Here is a 22,645-nt window from a genome sequence, read left to right on the forward strand (position 1 = left end):
ATATATATACACATATATATTGCTTTGTATATTGCAGTATTTTCTTGTCTTATTGCATTAATTAAAGGAGTCTATCATTTATGAATTTAATTAATTATTATTACAAATTGCTACAATTTTAGACAAATTTGATCCTTTACAGGGATGCTGTTAAAATTTCAGACAGGTGCGTTCATTGGCTTCTTTGTTTCGTTCGTGTGAAGCAACCAATTTTTGGTTCCATCATAACAATGCTCACATTTCTTTCATTGCAGCCGCAAAATTCCATGAAATTGGTTTCGCAAGCATCATATTTCACTAAATCACGAAATTTGAAATACGGTGCTTGTGGAACGAATTGATAGAATTTTACGATTGCAACTGAAGAAATGTGAACAAGTGTATTGTCATGATGGAACCAAAATTTTATGTTATTCTTTGTTGATGTTCTATGTTAATGTTATCATCTATAATTGTCCTGAAAATATCTACGATTATTTGCTGAACTTATATATTCTTATATATTCGTTTATATATTCTTAGAACATTGCGCTTAAGTTATCAAAGAATATAAATCACCACAATTACCGAAGTAATTATTGTCGGTATAGCAAAAATCATTATTTGGTCGCATTTTGACTTTGTTCGGTCGAAGAATGGAGAAGGCAGTGTAATGTCGCATTAACGATGTTTAACGACGGTCTTTTTGAATGAAATAACATCACCATGTTCGTGAGACGATACACAAATGATGGTTGAGCATTTGTCTCTTCGCCGAATAGGTATGCCAAGATGGTTGTGCTTAGAAGCGCAGGGAAGAAGAAAAAAGGAAGGATTACCCATTGTAATTCGTGTTCATTATGGTATAATTCTCGTATAATTCGTAGAGGTTCTTGACTCGCAGGAGCTGCCGTGTAAATTCTATCAAAGTCTATCTTGCTCTGCACTAGGATACGGTCACGGGCCCCACTCCAGCGCAACTACACGTGAAAAGTCACGCTCTGCTGGATTCAGGTATAGTTAGTATCCTATATACCGGGTGGTCAGTTTCGTTGACCTGACGATCGAGCGATTTTTGTCCAATTACGCCTGATCAAACATTTTGATCGAGGATTCGAGATTTGTTTCGCCGAACATTTTTCTCGTGTGTTTGTTTGCTCCTAAAAAAATTGCAATACTTGGAGATAGCGGTGTGCAGTAAGAAGGATGTGCTCTGTTCTCAGAGCGATGTATCACCGACAACTATTGTTCATTTCCCGCGAGTCTTGATTCGTAGAAAAAAAATAAGGCCCGTCTCTGCCGCAATCACGCGGTCGGAAATTTTATTGCCCGTGCAAACATAAACTTGCGCAGCGTGAACGTTATTAAATAAACCGTGGAAACTTATTCCCACGACGCACATGTAATCAGCGTGTAAACCACGTATTACGATTTGGCGCGCGTATAAAATCATCAGCTGGCCGTAATGTTAATACGACCATGAACGGCATTAAACTCTATCCGGCTGCCTTTTGAATCGAGAGTCATCCCTATGTCTTCCCTAAACACGAGAAAGCATCCTACCCGGAACGACTTATGTACATCTGCGAATGGCGCGCGTCCTGCATTCGAGGAAAACCATTAACATCGTTGAGACAATGTTTGTTCCGCGTCGTTGTTAGACGCGCGATTGTTACAGCTCAATCGAGAGTCAATGTACTCCTCTCTGATTGCATAAATCCAAATCGCTAATGATTACTTCATTAATTGCGCGCGTGGACTTCCAATCGGCACTATCGATGACGGAAAAAGCGACGACTCTTCTGGATCACTCTGTACGTGTATGTCTTGCACACAACATTTACGACGCAGTCTTTGCTGTGTGTTGTTGGCCTATTCGCTCATTCCGAGCTGAGTCACACGCAGCGCACCAGGTCTCTCCTTGCCGCTCCCACCTTTCCTCCCTGTCCCACCACAAGGCAACGTCCCCTCCGGGCCCCGCAAGGTCCCCACACCCTGCCGCTCTCTGTTTCCTCTCATCTTTTCCCCGCCGCCCGCACAGCCATCCTGCGTCCCACGGTCCCTCTCCGTCCTAACAGCGCGTCTTTCCTGCGGCCCCTGGGGCCGCAGGCTGACTCCCCAGGTCGGCTGACCGAGCTGACTGTCTCTACGGCTGGCTGGCTGGCTGGCTGGCTGGCTCGCTTTGCCGGCGTAGCCACCCAGCCGGTCACCTTCCTCTTCTCCCGCGTGTGTGCCACCAGTCGGCCGGGGTTTACCTGGCTTTACCTGCCAGCCTGTAGCCTCAGTTCACTCACGTCACTTCGAGCAACCGGTTCGGAGTCCTCTCAATATCCGCGCACTCGCACTTGACTTTACGCAAAAGCCTTTCCTGTCGTATACTTCTCTACCTCCTTTCTCTGTGTATACATATACCACATAACTCTCCTTCTTCTTTACCTTTGATTGATCTTTTTCTTTGTTCATTATGTTCAATCGCTTTTCTTCTTTCTCGAGTAATTATTTCTCTGCCGTGTCGTTTGTGCCTATCGGATACTGGTGCGCGAGCTATATCTTAGAAGAAGCAATCGATCGCGCATTTCACCTCGCGCCAGCTACAAGAGACTGATGTGAACAACGACGGACCGGACGTCAGTGAAATTTTGACGATCTTCTCACAGTACGCAGTTGCGAAGCGAAAGAAGATGGACAACCGGTCTGGAGAGGATTGTAAAGAAGAGGATGTTACCGATACTGATCAGTATCAGGTATATTCTCATTCAGTACAGAGCGGGGCGTGGGTAATCGACGAGCGGATATTGCTAAAACGAGAGAGAGAATTGATTGAATCTGATCTTTATTCCTTTCAGATCGAAATCGATCGATTACAGCAACTTTACGGCAGCAAGGCAAAAATTTAAATAGTCATATATATAGGAAAACACTGGTCGATAAGCAGCGCGTTCGTAAATTATTTTTTATATATACCGAGAATAAAACATTGTATAATTATTTTTCCGGCAAAAGTCGTATAACGCGATCTTGATATACGCGTTGCCGGAAGCTAAAAACGATCGTATCCCGTTTAAATTTCTTGATATTTTTATTATCGATCGTAACGATCGGCGGTGAAATCTATTTCTTTGGTGTTCGCGAAGGGGCACGTTCCCAACGGTTTCTCTTTCTTGTGTATCCGAGATTTTCATCGGGTCAGTGTCCTCCGGTACCGATGACCGTTATTCGCCGGCTCCGACCACGGCGCGAAAAACATCGACGCTGAGAAATCGTGGAATAAGAATGAAACTATAATGCCGGCAAAAGAATAATCGTGCGTTCATTGCCTCGTCAATTAATGAGTATTCGACACTCTTTTTCTTCCTCACGATTACGTAAATCCGGAAGTTTTTTCGCTGATGAGACGAATATAAGTACTCGACACGTTTCGTATACAGGTGAGCCTTCTCTTGCCTTCGTGTGACAATACAAATTATAAATGACTTTAATATATTAAATGCAGCGCGGCGGTTATCGAGAACTTATCGTGCGAGAGCGGCTTAAGAAGCTCTACGTGAATAATCTTGCGAGGTTTTCTCTCTCTCTCTCTCTTCCTCGCCGGGAAAGAACGCGACTGCCGGGTTGTTAGAAATTACATAACTCCGCGTGCGGCATGAGTACACGTATCGAGCGAAATTATAAGTGCGGGTTTTCTGGCCTTTAGCCTGTCGCGTATGTCACTTTTGCAAATATGCAAATGCACCGTACCGCAATTTATCGACTTACTCTTGCGATAATATTGTTCGTTCGTAACGGCGCATATCTACGTCGTGATTTAATAAGATTTCGAAAGTCACGAAGCGAGCGCGAAGTGTTGGGACCCTTGTCCCGAGGACCGTTTGATATTTTATTGTTTTCACAGCTTCACCCCACCCACCACCAATTATTCTCTCCTTCCCCATTCATCTATTCTCTCGTCCCAGATATCGTTGCGTCACTGTGAAATTCTTTCGTCATGGTACCAAGGTGCTATATAGTCTCCAATCTGACAATGAGAAAGAACTTTTTCGTCCCCTTAAACTCTTTTCCCCGCAAGTCTCGACGCCGAGGATAATAATACTTGCGCATCGCACGAATTTGAGAATATAAACCGTTCTTTCGTATGTGCTTCACGAACGTGAGATCTAAATCTCTCTCCGGTAAAAATAAAACGGATGGAAAAAGAAGACACGACGGATTAGAAAGCGGTTTCTAATGCGATACAAAGATTTCACTCTTTATTATTTATTTTGTCTTACGAGGAGATGCAGATTACATATTTGCAATCAATATTCCATCGCCGATCGAAACTATTGACGAGATAAGCGGATGTAAATTAATGAGGTAATTCGACGATGAAGAAACCACGAACACGACCGTCGACATCAGGATAATTTTCTCTTTAATCACGTGCCTTCGATATAGATTCATCACCGTGCGCCGATCGAAACACGGAAGAGCGATTGAGATCGGGCGGCGGATCGTAGCACGGATCGTGGTGGAAAGACGAAGAGAAGCGGGCATTCCAACGAGAAGAGAAGTCGAGGTCACACAAAACCTGTTCGAAGAGTTACGAGATCGCAAAATGGGGGCTTAAACACGCCTGGACACGCGTTTGTGTTTTCGCAACCATTGTGTATCTTGATTTACGCAAATCAACAGACCCGAAAGCACAACCGTTGCATCTCAATTTGCGAGACACACATAAATTTTGTCTGGCTCGATCCCGACAGACAAGAAAAGAGAGAATTTTGAATATCTACTATAATCCATAACCCCTGTGTAGTCAACGTAATTTGACTTTAGCAAAAGCAGTGTTCACAATTTTGACGAGACGTTCGTTTCCATGTTGGTATAATATTCTGTAAACATATTTATAATATATTTGATATTTAATAATATTAACATTTATTTCTTATATATTAATGTCTTTTATTATTATGTATGCTTTATTTATTAAAATATTATTTGAAGCAAAATTTATACATAAAACGTATACATAAAATGCTTCTTTCAAGTAGATTTACAAAATTTTCTCCGTTGAATGAGATCACAACGAAGTATGAAATATTTCTAGAAAAAAATAATTTTCTAGTGATTTTAAAATTTTATGAAAGAGAAACACGCCGGAAAAGGCGTATCTTTTGTCGAATGACTTCGACGAATATAACTTCGACTGACATACTTAACATCTTTTTTATGACTGTGCAGGCTCGATAAGATGTGACGACGAGCCAACAAAAATCGCACCGACGTGGCTGAATGGAATGGAGGAATGCGATCAGATTATTTCCGAAGTAATAATCATTGTACAGAGCATTTAACTCCAGTGCATTAAAAGACTTCTGCGAGCAACGTTATTTCCATGCCGTGTTTCTTGATGTTCGAATAAACCGTGAGAACCAGAATGATGGCATGACCGGAAGAATGGCTTGAGAACTGAGAGATAGTCGGCGAAGAATCGCAACTATATACACGGTGCACTGAAAAGATTTGAATCGTGAGAACCAGGCGGGAAAACTCGAAGGAACGCACGTTATTCTCTCGGATATACACTTTCTCGCTCAGTAAATAAATTATTTCGCCACGTTATACGTAAAATTGTGTGTGTGCGATTCCTCCATAAACCTCATCTCGATCATTTTTGACGGTCGTGGATCGATTATATCTTAATCAGCATGAAACGAATTAAATCAAACTGCGCTGTAACCGCTCGGCTACAAGATTTATTAAAGGCAAAAAGATGAACTCTCGATGTGAAAGATTGATAACTAAAGTGTTAGTTTTTTGATATTCGCTTATTCATCGATAATAATCAATTATCGTAAATGAGACGATACGAGTTATCATTTTTATCACGTTGATTATTCGTTGGTTGTACTTTAGTCATTACGATAATCATAAAAAATTAGCATAATACAAGAAAACATGTTAAACAGACGCGGCATGACATATTTATACTCATGTCAAAACTTATAACTAATTGTACTTGAAGTCAATCATTTTATTAGCGAAGATTGTTGTAGAAAAATCGACTTTAACAAATTTTTATAAATAAACTTGTAAGGAAAGGTACTTGTGATTTCTGGTACATTGTATAGTAGAAATGACTAGGCAAAGACGAGACTAGATGGATGGATACTCTCTTGACTAGATTATAGCCTGCGGGAGAAGACGGAGAGGGTAGGAGGCACATCCTAACGTGAAAAAGCCGACAGCACGGCTCTGGTCGAACCTGAAGAATCGGTGGGAATGATTTTGTGGGTGGGAGTGAATAAATCGAGAAGCGAGTAGAGATAGAGAAAGAAGGAGCGACCCGAGACGAGACGTGGAGTTTGAAGGACGAGCGTGGAGAACGCCTGGAGAACAAATCATGGCGCGCACTGCGAGATCTAGCAGACGCGGCTTCCGGGAAGAGTCATCGATCCGTGACGGAAGAACAAGGGGAAAAGAAATAGTCGACAGGCTTTAGACTACCTCCGAAGACTTCGCTTCGTCGACCCCTCTGACTTCGTTTTTTTTTTTTTTTTTCGAATCCTTTTTCGCGGAGACAAATCGAACGGATTCCCGTTTTTGTCTCGTGATTTACGATTCGAAATTTCCAAAGTAAACTTAGGTTATCAATGGGAACGGACAATTAATACCAAAATCTATTTCCGCTGTCGTAATTGTATAGAGATTAATAGCCTCCATCTCGTTTCGCTACGATCGTTCAACGTTCGCAGTTTTTATCACGTTACTACATCTTTCCGCTTTAATTTATTCTGAATTTGTCTTCCAATGCGACGTCGAATTGGCAATAGCAATAGGATGAAGAATAGCTCTCAATATTTACAAATAATAATTGCTGTCACACAGATAAAGTCTCTAGATTGACTTCTATATCGATCGTGCGCGCGTGCATCTGGAGAACGCCAAACGTTGCGACATACCGTTTCTCGAAGGCCACTGGTATCGATTATTACCTTTCGAAGTTTCTTTGTCAGGGTTCCAGCAAGGCGTACCCAAGATGGAAGCTCCTCACACGATTTGGCTTCTCTTTTGGCTTGGATTCTGTAAATGGCACTGGAAGAATTCACGGGGGATTTAAGCAATAGGCCCGTGGAGCTCCCGTGTCATACACAGCGTCCGGCCTTACGACGCGATAAGCCTAGGAAATCATTTTCCGTTGCACGTGTACTTGTGGCATTAAAACGTCCACCGACTTCGGCTATCAGTTTATAAACATCAAGCACGTATGTATTGGAGAAACTTACATGGACCGAGCACTTGTTGCCAACATCGTCCGCTCCATCATCGCCAGCATTGCATGTGAGACAAGAATTATTTTACTCTTCAATCTTTCCCAGGGACGTACAATATAATGTATAGAAAGTAGGGTGTTCACCGAGAATATAAAAAAAAGCTCGTAATTTTGAGCTACAAATTTTATTTATTTAAAATTTTTACATTTGAAGAATATTTATTCGAAACTGTGAGTATTCAAAAATACTATATTTATATTCAGGAATATTTTGATTATTTTACAAGTATTCATATCTATTCAAACAAAATTTAAAATGAAAGAAAGTTCCAAAACCTTTTCTCTTAATCATAACTAATGACCTGTAATAAATATTCAGATGTGTTTTGTGATGGGAAATGATATATTTTACTACTTTATTCTATACTATACATTTACTTTTTCACTTCAAATTTGAATTTGATTATAAAATTAAGAAGATGCTTACCCTGCTCTTAGTAAAGTCGTCAGTGAGACAATCTGTCAGCTTTTGATACAAACGTATATATAAAACATGTATTTTCTTATAGTTTTATCTTACCTTGAGTAAGTGTAACCGCTTAACTGCTGATACAGTCCATAAAAGTTAGTTGATTAGAGTTTGAAAAAAATATGTTTATAGAAGAAAACGAAGATTATTGCTTAAGCTTGTACTAAAGAATGTAAAATAAAGCTTGTATTAAATATAATTTAATATAATGTGATTATGATCGCATTCATTCCTATTCTTAGGAATGAATGCGAAATCGAAAACCTTCATGTAATTATATTCAAAAATATATTCATTCAAATCGAATAAAAAGTATTTATTCATTTTTCATGAATACAAAAAAAATGGTATTCATACTCGTTTTTATATTCATTATTCATTCATTTATTCGAATATTGAATATATTCAACAAACACACTATCTAGTAGGAAGTATCGTGTCCACTTCGTGTGAACTTTTCACAATATATTTCAATGAAAATTTCCATCATAATTACATAAATTACTAACGCTTGTTCTCTCACTTAAGTATTAATACTGAAATTATAATATTTTCTGGTGATAAGATTTTAATATTAACTCGAAAAATTTATTTGTCTGAGTTTAATCTTTAAAAAGACTAAATTCTTTCTAAATTTGGGTTTCTAAAGCATTCAAATTTCTTACGTGTCACAATAATATCAAATCACTTGACACAGTAAAAAAGTTAAATTATTTACAAAATAATCAATATTAATGTCGTAAATGTCCTTAGCTGAAATTCCATTTCGTGCAACTATTACGAGACCAGCAGCCCGCCCGTATTCCCCTTTATTTTCTACGGATCGAGGCGCCGCATACACGTGGCAAGCAACTGCTTGGCAACGAGCAACGACCTCCTCCTGTGCAAGAACATGCCGCAAAGCGTCGCGGATGAGAGTCACGGGGAGGCGCATTTGCCGAGCGAAATGCCCGTTTCGTCGCGGCGCGGCGCGACGATGACGACGTACGGCGACGACAGGACGAGGAGCGAAGAGAGGAGCGTAACGGAGAGATAGAAACAACCGGAAACGGACTTTGCGAAGGCACAAGTAGAAAATGTCAGGGGGGAAAAAAGGCCGCGTCAAGGTCCTCAGGCAGATTCGCAACGCGGCTTAAGTCGTGTCACACACCACCTGTCGCGCGGCTAAGGCAAGTAAATGCGCACTCTTCATCATCATCGCTCGCTGGAACCTCGCGGAAAAAGCGTCGACAATTCCGTGAAAAATTCTCCCGTTCGTCTTGTACGTGGAATCGGCAAAATCAGAAGGGAATCAGATGAAAATCTCGCTCGAAACTCATTTCACTGTCTGGCACGCCGTAACGTAAATTTTTTACGCGATGATATGTATTTTCTGTTTCATCAGTCCTTTCGTCGTCTGTTTGCGGTAATAATTTAACAAAAATTTCGTCCCTTATAATTTTTGTATATAAGAAACTGAAGTTTTATGTGCAAGGCTAAAAATGATCGTTGACCCTCTAAATATTATCCGAGTAAGCTCATCGCATTCTTCACTAAAACAACCATCGAGGAATCATGTGCAGGGGATGTAATCCTCAAATCGCAGACAAGTGCAGAAAGACAATCGATTCGAAGAAGAATAAATCGTAATACCGGCATTTGATTACCTGTTGCGTCACACCTGTTGCTGCACGTACGCGTACCACGTGACTTCGTAGTGGCCGTGAAAAGATTTTCTCGATTGTCTTCGTGCTGTATGTATGGTACCTTGATCTATATAGGTCCGTCTATATAGAAAAATATCAATATATTATAAAATATCGATACATTATTGACATATATAAACTATTTTCACAAAAATTATCTATTATATTTGATTGTGAGTAATTATACATTACAAATAAAGCGCCAAAAAAAAAGGTTTAAAACCTTTTAGTAGAGTTGAAAATTGTGTCGTTTTTGATTTGAAAAGAATGTGAATAATATAAAAAAATCAACGTATAAAAATGTGGAACGAAAGATGTGTCAAGAGTTTTTCTAATATATTTTTAAACAGAACAAGGAAGGAAGAGAGTAGAGATGTGGGTCTAAATACAGCATGCACAACTTGTACAACTGAACGTGACGATTCAATTCGTATACGTTTTCAGCCGGAGAAATGAATATTTTCGATTTCCCCTGTTGATAAAACACCTCGTAGTTCGATCGTGCTCACGTCCTCTCAGGAATCTCTCTCGATCTCATTGTTCGTGGGCAGCAGGGCAGAAAGCGGCGCTTCCGGTTTCAGGTTGAGTTGCACGACGGTCAGACGAACGAACGGACAGGCCTGGCTGCATCCTGACTCCCCAGGTAAGCACCTGCGCCATGTTGAGCATGATTTAAACGGAGTGGAAGGGAAAGCTTCGTAACGTCTCATTTCTGCGCGAAATTTCTCGATGGTACCGTGTATATACCTCCGTTCTAATACGGTTCTCTGCTTAAATAAACAATTGTTAAGATATTTTCACTCGATTATACTTTTTTTCAATCGTAAATACTTCGCGATTGCATTCATTCATAATTCATAACGCGAGATTTCACCTGTATAATTAATGCGGCGCGCATAATTAACAACGGACGATGAAGTTCTGAAACGTTGAATCCTCTCGCATGGAGGAGCGAACCGTGACCTGTGCGTGCACATAACAACGTTATTACTTTTCTTTTTTTTAGCGCTTCTACGTGGTACCCGCGGAAAATTGTCGTAGCAACGGGAAGTGAATAAGTCAGCGCGGAACCGGAAGTCGCCGTGGGATCGCTCGCGGAGAGGCCGCTGAAAATACCAAGCGAAATCTTCGTGCTCCCTGGGAACCGCCGATTAGCCACACGCGCGTATACATTTTTCGCTCGTGTCGTGTGTGCGGGCAATCATCGCACAGCACACGCACACACGGAAACGTGATGTGCGCGCGAGTGCCGAGGATACGGTACACGCGGGAGATACAAAACGTTAGGCGAATGCGCGGATAAATCTTTTGTGGCTTCTACGCCACAGAAGTTTCTTTAATCGTGAGAAAATAAAGATCATCTCTATTCAGCCAATCCATTGAAAGCCATCATGTTCCGAATAAAAAACTTAGAAACGGAGATTAGAGAGGGGGAGAAGTTGAATCATTACGTTATTGCTATGTTCCACGTTACACAGACACAAGTGGATACGGTTAATAAAGGAGTTGCCTGTACACCACTACAAGGTAGGTCGATGACTCATGCTAATCATTGTTATGCTATGAAAAACGTCGGCTTCTAACTATTGAGAAAAGTAGGAAGCATACTTCGTCTCTGGTCTTAACCGCTGCATAGCTCCACAAAGAATGTATAATGAAGTGATCGAAGGCGCCAAAAATGAAGCACATTAATCAATGACACGTCAGCGGATGTAATATCCACGGTGTTTGGACGCTACTTGGACAAACGTTTGGCAAGTATAATTGAAGGATCAACAATGATACGGTAATGAGAGGTGACTTTACGATAACGTATTAGAACGATGTGTCTATTCGTCTTTTGATTTCTAGGTATCGAATTTGATCTACATCCAGAGACCGTGGGCGATGCTGACGTCACGCTGACCAATAACTTCCTTGGCTCGATATCCTTGAAAAATAGATACGAACACTTTTTGCCGTAGTGATTCAACGTCGCAATTTACTGTTGTTCGTTCTAAATGACGCGAGAACACACGAATAGTCGCAACGCCAAGAATACTACACAACAATGTATGTTCAAAATCGATAATGGAATTAAATTAAATGGATCAACGAGAACAAAAAATGTTTTAAATTCAAGAAAAAACATATACGTTACTTCTACATGGACAAATATTACAAAATTTATCCAAAGTAGAAAAGAATAATAAACTTTTATAAAAAACGCGATAAAAATTTAAGAAAGTGAATCGAATTGTGAAGATCTGGTACTTCATTTATGATAGTTGGCTTATGTTAGTCATTATAGACTGAAATGTGTATTTTTCTCGAAGCATTGACTGGTCTTTCTCGATAGCCAAACTCCATCTTTCTCCAATAACGCACGAGTTCACGATTGTTTTATAGGCCATCAATCTTCGACCATCGTCATCGCAAAAGCTAATATTGACTTACAATCAAAATCAGTACCTCATAACAAATCGATCGCGACGGCTCATTTGCATTCGTAAAGTGACGCTAAAAGTATCCAATCTCGCAAAAGCGGACACATTTATTTCGCGAGTTGCTGAAAATATCGCTATTAGCTGATATATTGCGGCGATCACTCAACACCAACGTCTCTATCCAAAATATTAATAGCGTTAGTTTAAAAAAAAAAAATTGTAATCGAGCATCAATCTCTCTATTAATATCAACTTTTCGAAAGTGTACCTCGTTAAATATGTAGTGAAAGGTTTTTTTAAGTAGCTTCTAGACACTTAATATTATTGTACAATTATTTTATATATTATTTTGACTTTCTTTAAATGCAATTCCAAACAACAGTAGGCTCTATATAGCTTCCAGATGATCAATAATATATTGCAATTTAAATATTACAATAATATTAATTGACTAAATCTAGAGGCCGTTTTTACGTTTTAGCGACATGAAAGTCATACAAAATTTTTCCTCTCGCTCTACTTGTATATTATAAATACGTTTTAATAAAAAAGTATCGCACTAATGTTCCAGTAGATAAAACACCTCTATGTTAGTTGATTGGCTACACAGTTCTTTTGTTGCGTTTCATTGGGTAATCAATGAACGGAGCTTTTATATAATGCGGCACACATAAAAACGATGTTTATTCCATCGGCGAAAATATACCGTGCGTCGTATCGCTGTCTCATAACCGCAAACTATTTCAGTATACGCTCGTACAAAGCTAGTATATGTAATTATTAAGGCTTATACTTGTCTTGGCATCGAATGACATCGCACGATGGGATTTCCGGGAAGCTATTATTTTTAGTTCGGTCTGCAATCAAGCCGTGTATTACGGAACGGATACCGCGAGACAACGATATCGAGATCACGCAACGTGACTTGAAGCTTTCGAACAAAGACGAAATTGTTAAACGTCAAGTGGTCCATTCTCACGCCGCCGCGTGTGTGAATAAAACAGGTGTACGTTAATAATTTATTTTGCAAGCTGACGCAATTTGTAGCACTTAGCTATATGTTTCTATCTATCTCGTTACGCAATAATCACGCAAACGTTGACGCTAAAGAGATCATGAGACGCCAAATATTAGTTCCAAAAGCACGTAGATTGTGTGACCGTTATTTATTGTCTTTGCATTTTGTTGATTTTTTTTCTACAATTTCGAATCAATGGACTCGAGATCCATACGCTCTCTTGAACTTGACGATAAATAACGGTATGATTTTTTTCGCTGAAATCAGCGAACGTGCTTTTAACGCGCCCGCGGATCGGGGATACTTATAACGATAAATATAAAAGTCGCGATTTATGAGAGCTCGCTGGTAGCAGGATTCGATACATGTCGTCAGTCATCGCGACGTCGGGCGTCGGTAGCAAAATGCATCTGGACGATTGCCAAATTCAAAAATAAGTCGAAATTCAAAGGAATCGCCCGATCGTCAGCGGCTTACTCCGTCCGTTGATCGTTTTGCAACGGCAGTAACGTATAGTCAATTTACGAAACACCGCGACGATGAGGATATCCGCTTCCACGGACTTTGGATGTGTGCGGCAAATCTCTCATGTTGACAGGAGATCTTTAGATGTTTGTTTCTTTATGCAACAATCTTTTTCCTCTGTAAATGTACCGATAAATACGTTGAAGCTGCACAATCATCGTCCAGTATGATTCACAAAATCGATTTTCAGGCTCGTCAGGTTCATCTGGACTGGAGGGGACAAAGCCGCCGTTAATCTCAAGATTTCTTCTCTCGAATTTCGAGAGCAGCCCCCGTATTTATGGGGTTGACGTAACTGTTTCGAGCGTAACACGCTCGGCAAAACGAAACCGAAAACTTATTTAGAGCAGACGATTCGTATTTTTACTACTCGCCATAGTACGGCCGCTTTTGTCTTGGAGCATCATCCGTACCGAGCCGATCTTTCTCGAGATCGATTGTGGTTGTTATAAATCTCTCCGGCTAGATGGTACAGGCGAGATGCTCAGTGAGAGTAAGCGCGCGAGCTGGCAGCGAATGGGGGGTCACAGGAAAGAGAGGGGGCAGCAGAAGGATAGACGGCCTTTTCAGACCCCTGAGTGACCAGTTTAGTTCTGGTTCGCATCCGAACTGCGTGCTGCACAGGGTCCAGAGATGACACGGTAATCATCCTTCAGCCAGCGTTTGGAGACCTGTCCGATTCGATGAATACGATGGGAAAATGACACGAAATAACTCCGCTGCGATGTGCTTCGCTGATCAAAGCGCTTGTCAGAGATCGCATTGGTGTTAGTGCAGTCTGACGTTTCTGGGAAGCGAAGTTTAATAACTGCGGCAATCACTCACGTGCGCTGTTCAGCTGTTGCATGTCAGAGTTAAATAATGTGCTACTCTCCTGAATCATAGAATTGAAAAAAATTATAGAAATGTACCGTGTGAGAGACGCGTTTGAACTTAGAATCAACGATGACAGCTTAGTTAACGAAGTTGCAAAACAAGTATCTAGGAATACGAAGTGAACGGGTGAACGCTACCGTTCTCATTGCAAATATCATTCGTACCTCCAACAGGTATAATACCTCCAAGAAATAATCGCGGCAGCACGCTCGCGCGTGGCGAGTTCGCCATTGCACTTTTTTTTCTAAAATCATATTTAATTGGAGCACGGGAGAGCCGAGCTGATAAAATTCGATGATAAAACCGTTCAACGTCATACGTGGAAACGAGAAAAGCGAACTCGTTTTGCACGTTTGAAAGCGCGCGTTTTACTACGGCATGCACTTTTGCCGTTGGTTAAATGGACACTTGAGAAATTGACACACACATTTTCACTGTTCTGAAAGTGAGCCATAGGGAAGGAGGGTCGTTGACGGAGACATTCGTACCGACTTGCTTTCGAACAGTATGTTATGAGAACACTTCCTGAAAGCAATACCGATCGCGCGTGAGGTGTGTTTTCCAACCCAAAGAAAAAATCGAGAAACCCGTGATCTCGTCCTCGAAGACGATTAAACTGCCGAGTGATTTCTATTTATTTAATCTCACAATTATTACAACGAAGATCAAGAAAGTTGATTTTCGTTTCTCGGAAACCACATTATAAGTTGAAGTCACGAAGAGCAGATATGAGAGCAAGTCCTCGTCAGTACGTGGTCTAAGAATATCGTGGAGTGGATCGTTGAACCAGAGCTTCCTTTCTTCTTTCCACGTGTCGAAGTGTCCGGGAGAAATAAATCGGAAACTTTCTCTGACGACGTTTGGCTCGACAGTATTCCGTAAACGATGTCAGGGGACACCACGTCTGACGATGAGGGATCGCAGGAGGAACCGCCACGTTACGACATCGATGATTTGGAAATCATTAAAACTATTGGTAAGTTTGAAATATTATATTAGTTGAAAATCCTATCAGGATTATACTATATTTTACACTAAATTGTTTTTCTATCCCTATAATTTTGTTTTAATTATAATTTTTATCTATCTATTACATTTTAGGTCGTTATAAACGTAAGGAATAAATCGATATACAATTCTTGAATTTGAATTCTATAAAAATATTATTCTATTGTATTCGTTTTTAGAGAATTTTATATTTTATATATAGCACGATATAAAAAAAGGAAACTAAACATATAATATGTCTTTTAAAATATTATGATATTTTACAAAATTACAAGCATATAAAATTGCAATTAGAGAAATTTCTTGCGTTAACGGTGCATAAACTTACTATTAGAAAGTTCTTAAATTCTGATATATAATTAAATAAACAGGAACAAACTCAGTTTGCAACAAATCAAAATATAATACTTTGGATCACAAATTTGAGAAAAAGAAACAAGCGAGAAGACATTAAATTCACCGCTTTCGAAGTGGGACACCAGAGAGTAAGAGGGTATCCCACTGTATATATTTAACCGCTCGTTAAAGTCAGAATTATGTGAGAGAATGGTTCGGAAAATTGCAGGTATTCGGCTCGTGAAACTCTTTTTCTACTTTTGTAATTTTAATCCCAGATGCGTTCGGGTTATTGCAATCATTGCGACGAAAATTTTAAAACGTTCTTCTTTTATACGTTTCCTGGATCTTTAATGTCAATTGGACAATATTGCTCGAAACTGTCGCGTTATCTAAATTCGTGTCGGTCGAGTATTTAAAGCGTCCACGCCATCACCGGAAACACTCCGTCGTTTTACCGTTGACACCTGTTTCGAGCCGTCGTTGGCAGCGGTCTTTTCACTGCTGGTAGACAACATGTATCATATCATCCCCTGCTGCGCGGCCAATTTCGTCGCTATTCCATGCGCGAGATGTATTCATTTCGACACAAGTATATAGACGCGCATAAACGTGTAAAATCTTGCAGCCGCGCTGCAATATGACGGCCAATTTCGCTGTTTAATTTGGCCAAGGCTCATTGCATGAATGCTAATTGGTTGCGGTACGTTAACCAGAGCAACCGAGTCACCTGCATTCGTGGGAAAGTCCATTTAATAGTCCGCGCTGCGCAATGCATATTAGCTAAAAAGAACGTCGAAAGCATTGGTAAATAAAACGGTCGCTTCAATAAGTGGTTCAGTAGACGGATTTATTATTATATATTTTGCCTCTGGCAAAAATAAAAATAGAAGTGTAAATTAAATGTAAAGGAAGAGGAACAGAAGTGTCAACGAAACTTTTAGAAAGTGTAAATTGGAGCGATACGTAAAAAGATCGTTTACTTTTTAAAACACTTTTTTTACATGCTGTTCCAATTTTAGCTTCGTAGAAGACTTCGTTTGCACACTTTCATCATTTTTCTTTTACAATTGGCTTATGCTCCGATTTGTTTTGTTTTACTGCAATTAATATCTACATGTTTACATTTGATTCTTTTAAGGCACAGGCACATTTGGCAGGGTAGTTCTCTGCAGGCATCATGGAACATTTCTCGCACTGAAAATCCTCTCCATGGTCGATGTGATCAGATTGAAACAAGTCGAGCATTTGCGCAATGAAATCACAATCCTGAAGGAAGTTAAACATCCTTTCATCGTCAATATGTAAGTATTACATCTATTACATATTATATTAAATAGAAAATATCATTTGAGAACGTGATTAGCAATTACTTATTTCTCGACAATCTCAAGTATAGTGTTTTTATTCGTGGTATTTATTCGCGATGTAATCATATCTGAGGGAATAAAGAAAGTGTTGCGTTTATCGGTCAAGGAAAAGATTCTCGCGGAGAAGATTCAAAACCTAGCCAAGACTAAGCAGATACACACAAACGCTGTTCAACTAGTTTGCGCCACTTCGCAATTAATAGCTGGATAGAAGCGAGAGAAATCGATCCGCTCGCGAAGTGAACTTTCTTTCAATCGGCGGAGCGAAATCGAGATCTGCTCGCGTAACAACTTGGTTTGCTCGATTTTGTCATCTCGTTTTTAATGTAATATTCATCTTTTCAGGCTGTGGAACAGTAGGGACGAAGCCAGAGTGTATATGCTACTGGAATTCGTCGCCGGCGGAGAGCTCTTCTCTTACTTAAGAGCGGCCGGAAGATTCGCAGGGCCCACAAGTTGTTTCTACGCAGCCGAAATAGTTTGCGCTCTAGATTATCTGCACAGCAAGCATATAGTTTACAGAGACCTCAAGCCAGAGAATCTTCTTCTTGATAGTCAAGGCCACCTCAAAATCACCGATTTCGGCTTCTCCAAGAAACTTACGGACAGGTGAGTCACTTGAAACAACAATAACTTAGAAATAAAATATAAACTGATAACAATTGAAGATAAATGGATTAAAGTTTGCTTATTAATAACAGGGTTAAGTAAGTTAATTTAGTTCTTTTAGTTTTAAACTAAATTAAATTAAAGTTAACGGCTTATAAAATAAATTTAGTTAAGTTAAAAGTTAAATGAATAAAAATTTAACTCCCTTAAAGTTACGTTAAAATTAAATTAAATCAAGTTAAGTAAAAAATTAATTTTGAATAAAATGACTTTATTAAATCAGAATATCCAAACTTTTTTAAAAATCAGATTACTTTAAAAATAACAAAACAAAATTTCAACACAATTATCAGATAAATTTAATATTTTATTAGCAAATTATGTGAAATGACAAAAGTATTTTCTGTGAAATAAAAAACCGAGTTTTAGTATTTTATAAAAAAAATAGTATTTTAGAGATAAAAGAAACTTTTATTAAAAAAAGGAATTAATAAATAAAATTTTTAAACTTTTTGACTTGCTAAATTAAGTTAAAAGTTATTAACTTTTTAATTTTTTATTTAATTTTTAACTTGTTAACTAGTTACTAACAAACCCTGGTTAATAGAATATTTTGGTGAAAAAAGAGTACATAAAAATAAAATTAACAAATTTACTTAATAAAATATTTTTTAATTTAATGTCATTTCTATTTTTTTTTAAGTATAAATTGTACTATAAAGTTTAAATTGTATTGATAAAGACTACCTGTCATAACAAGTGAAGATAGCAATGTCATGCAATTAGCGCATATTACAGTCCACTTCACCTGTTACTGCTTCTTAACGGCGTGTCATAACAAAACATTGTGAGACTGTGGCTATAATTAACATGTGTACTTTTAGAACGTGGACCTTGTGTGGAACGCCAGAATATTTGGCGCCGGAAATAATTCAAAGCAAAGGACACAATAAAGCCGTAGATTGGTGGGCGTTAGGTGTTTTAATTTACGAAATGTTGGCCGGATATCCGCCATTCTTCGATGACAATCCTTTCGGGATCTACGAGAAGATTCTGAGCGGTAGGATAGAATGGCCAAAGCACATGGATCCCATCGCGAAGGATCTGATTAAGAAATTATTGATCGCCGACAGAACGAAGAGATTGGGAAATATGAGGCAAGGCGCTGAGGATGTGAAGAGGCATCGATGGTTTAAGTTAGTCGAATGGCCCCTGGTAATTTGATATCTCAGTCTTGATTTCGCGTTGTACATATAAGTGCAGATAGATAAAAAATGGCAGAATCTAAAAAATTAGTATTTAATAATGTTAAATTAGTATTTAATAATGCCACACGAAAAAAAAATTATATTTTAATAAATATTTGTTTGAATATTTCTAACAAGGGAATACAACCTACTGACCCTCTTTTGATTTTAATAAGATTTTAATAAGCTAATTTTTAATGAGTTAAAATATAGACAAAAATAAGAGACACTTTTTTTAAACTTATTAAGATAGTTAATTGTATTCTCTTGTAAGTAAATATTTATTAAATGTAAAACTATATTTTTTTGAGACAAAAACATTTTTTAATTTAATTATAATTTTTTTATTGACTAAATATTTATTTAATTCAATAAAATATTCAATACTATTCAAAGAAATATATATAAAATTTATAATAACGAATTTAATTGGAGGTACGTGTGCACATTTGTTCACATTAAAATCGTACACAAATCGATGTAGAAATGCACGTTTAATATAAATATATTTATATCAAACCGTGAAATCCTCAATGCACTTAATTCATTGTGCTGTTTCGTAAAATATGTATTAGGCGTTTTATTATTCAAGACATTTGTATTTGACTTTTATACTTTAAATTATATCAATATACAATGACTTCAATATGCACTATCAGTGTGCCTTAGTATTACAACATTAGTACGTCCAATCGAACTCGTTATTACAGTAAATTTTTTTCATTGTGTGCGTTTTGTGATGTCAGGAACACAGTTAAACAATCGATCATTATCCACAGGTACCGCAAAGAGCCTTGACACCCCCGATAAGGCCACGCGTGAAAACACCGGGCGATGCGAGCTGTTTCGACGATTATCCTGAAACTGACTGGCGTTCCCAACCGCCTTTACCACCAGATCAACTAGCTTTATTCCAAGATTTTTGACAGCTAATGTGATGACATCGTTGAATAGTCACAAATATTTTCACTCGCAAATTTATCGAAGCACTGCAGTGCTAAATAAAAAAACTCACTTTGTGGTATAAAACAATGGCGATCACGTTTCGGCGCGAAATATGTTGATAATAATTAATTTTCCATTCTGTACATAAGTAACTTTTTATATTTTGTTGCATATTACTTATTTATTTGTATGTGTTCTAGGCTAGGCATTCCTTCTCGTTGTTTTTGTGAAATTCTGTAAATAAAGGTTGAACAGTAAATTTTAAATGTACTTTTTAATTCTCAGAACTTATCTGTTTTTCTTAAAACTGTTAATATCTATTTCCATTAAGAAATTAATTTTAATCTTTTCCTATTTACTTTTTATCTTTTTCTAATTTTTAGGATTTAAACAAATAAAAAATTAATTAAATCAAGATTAATTTACATGGATGGAAAAGAGCATAAAAATCATAAAATAATACCGTATATAATGCTGTGTATTAAATATGTAAATATTTTAAATATGTAATAGAATCGATTTATACTTTTAATCGCAGTCATCGGAAAATAAATCCCATTTAAAGTACTGCAATTATTAGATTTATCATTACATTTCATTAATTTTGCAAAACATAATAAATTATTTAAAATTAGCCTTGACACGCTACGTTTGCATGCTTGATCGCAGTAATACAACTTATAACTTTCTATGAAGCGATAAAAATCAACGTGATTCTGATCAAACAATAGTATAAAACAGCACATCGTAGAAGAAGCATTATCCAGTGAATGTTTTTGTGCTAAAGACTTTGTAAGCGAATATCAAGTGAATATTAAGAAAATCGTGAGTTGTCTAATCCGTCTTTATCATGCTATCAAATACTCTGCAACATAAACGACATAGAGTGAAAAGGATTACAGTAAATCATATAGAAATCTCGAAAAGGAAGAACGAAGAATTAGTTGAGCATCCTAATATCGATAATCGGCCAGTAGTAAAAAGCAGAAACAACATAACACATAACTTTTTACAAAAATGTCTATATGACAGTTCGGTGCACGGTATGAAATATTTCAGTAATTCGAAAATAAAATCCAGCATTATCGGCAAACTCTTTTGGACCGCAATTATAATTTGTAGTTTAGTGTGTAAGTAACAAATGTATAGTCCTGCACTAATAAGTAATACAGATATGGCTATGTGAAGTTGGCCCCCCCACTATTGAAAATCTAAAAATGACCATTACCATTCGTTTGGTGGTCGTTTGGTGGTGTTTGGTAGTCCATTCCGGACGTTTGGTAGTCAAAGATATAATGAGAAATGTCAAAAAAAAAAGAACGCGCGTGAAGTTAGCCCCCCCATATCTAAAACTCGGCTTTCCAGACTGCAAATGGAATAATGGCTGTAAGCATTCGTTTGGTGGTCGCTTACTGACGTTTGGTAGTCCATTCCCGATGATTGGTAGTCGAAATTATAGCCGGAAATATCAAAAAAAGGATACATGCGTGTGCTAGCCCCCCCATTTTTAAAACTCGGCTTTGCAGAATGCAAATGCAATAATGGCTGTAGGCATTCGTTTGGTGGTCGCATACTGACGTTTGGTAGTCCATTCCCGATGATTGGCAGTTGAAATTATAGCCGGAAATATCAAAAAAAGGATACATGCATGTGCTAGCACCCCCATTTTTAAAACTCGGCTTTGCAGAATGCAAATGCAATAATGGCTGTAAGCATTCGTTTGGTGGTCGCTTACTGACGTTTGGTAGTCCATTCCGGACGTTTGGTAGTCAAAGATATAATGAGAAATGTCAAAAAAAGGAAAAACGCGAACCACAAAAGATAGAACCACATGCAGCAATATATATAAGTTCGTCATAATAAATATTACACACCCATACACACACACACACACACGCACACACACACACAAGCACGCACACGCACGCACGCACGCACGCTCACACGATACTTTTATAAATGTCATAAAAATTTTATTTTTTGTTACACACTTTTATATATATATTATATTATTAAATTTTATTTTATAATTAATATTATATAATAAATAAATTTTATTTTGACGAGAAAAAATAATATGGATATACCAACACACATTTTTTAATTTAATTAATTATATATGTATATTTCTAATCCACACCTCAAAAAAAATAACAATGTCCAAAAAATCAAAAAATTCTTTTAATAAATTTTATTTTGGAATACAGCTAGCCTATACATTATATGTAATCGAAAAAGCCGAGTTTTAGAAATAATCAGGTAAAATACATGAGCATATGCCGTTTATTGATACACTTAGTTATAGTTCTGACTACCAATACTCGAGAATGGACTACCAAACATCAGTAAGCGACCACCAAACGAATGCTTACAGCCATTATTGCATTTGCATTCTGCAAAGCCGAGTTTTAGAAATGGGGGGACTAACTTCACGCGCGTTCTTCTTTTTTTGACATTTCTCATTATATCTTTGACTACCAAACGTCCGGAATGGACTACCAAACACCACCAAACGACCACCAAACGAATGGTCATGGTCATTTTTAGATTTGCAATAGTGGGGGGGCCAACTTCACATAGCCTACAGATATAATGTCACTTTTACACTTTTAAGTCTTTGGCTTACTTGAGCTGGTGGATTCATGGAAAGGAAAGGGGAGCCATAATCCTTCCTTGGAGGCTCCTTTTTTTAAAAAATGTTATAATAAAAATATGTCCCCCCCTCCTTTCACAAATTCTGAATCTACTATAAATGGCACGTGATAGCCAAAGAATTAACAGCAGCTTAATCCTAATTAAATATTAATTAACTAAATTGTTTAATGTCAAAATTCGTCATA

The 22,645-nt window shown here is 38.0% G+C and overlaps 1 protein-coding gene across 1 annotated transcript; it reads left to right on the plus strand.

Moving 5' to 3' along the window:
* The first annotated feature begins 14,371 nt into the window (after positions 1-14,371).
* On the plus strand, positions 14,372-19,919 carry Pka-C3 (Protein kinase, cAMP-dependent, catalytic subunit 3). The gene is made up of 5 exons (XM_018541757.1): positions 14,372-15,266; positions 16,776-16,938; positions 17,350-17,613; positions 18,498-18,828; positions 19,640-19,919. Exons 1-5 carry the CDS (start codon positions 15,176-15,178, stop codon positions 19,784-19,786), a joined length of 996 nt encoding a protein of 331 aa, XP_018397259.1. The 5' UTR covers positions 14,372-15,175; the 3' UTR covers positions 19,787-19,919.
* The last annotated feature ends 2,726 nt before the right edge of the window (positions 19,920-22,645 follow it).

This window comes from Cyphomyrmex costatus, unplaced genomic scaffold (assembly GCF_001594065.2).
Source record: "Cyphomyrmex costatus isolate MS0001 unplaced genomic scaffold, Ccosl1.0 scaffold30, whole genome shotgun sequence".
Lineage (NCBI taxonomy): Eukaryota > Metazoa > Arthropoda > Insecta > Hymenoptera > Formicidae > Cyphomyrmex > Cyphomyrmex costatus.

Coding starts and splice junctions, on each gene's coding strand:
- Pka-C3 (XM_018541757.1), top strand. CDS start 15,176: ATGTCAGGGGACACCACGTCTGACGATGAGGGATCGCAGGAGGAACCG. Junction 15,267..16,775: donor GGAAATCATTAAAACTATTG/GTAAGTTTGAAA, acceptor GATTCTTTTAAG/GCACAGGCACATTTGGCAGG. Junction 18,829..19,639: donor AGTTAGTCGAATGGCCCCTG/GTAATTTGATAT, acceptor CATTATCCACAG/GTACCGCAAAGAGCCTTGAC.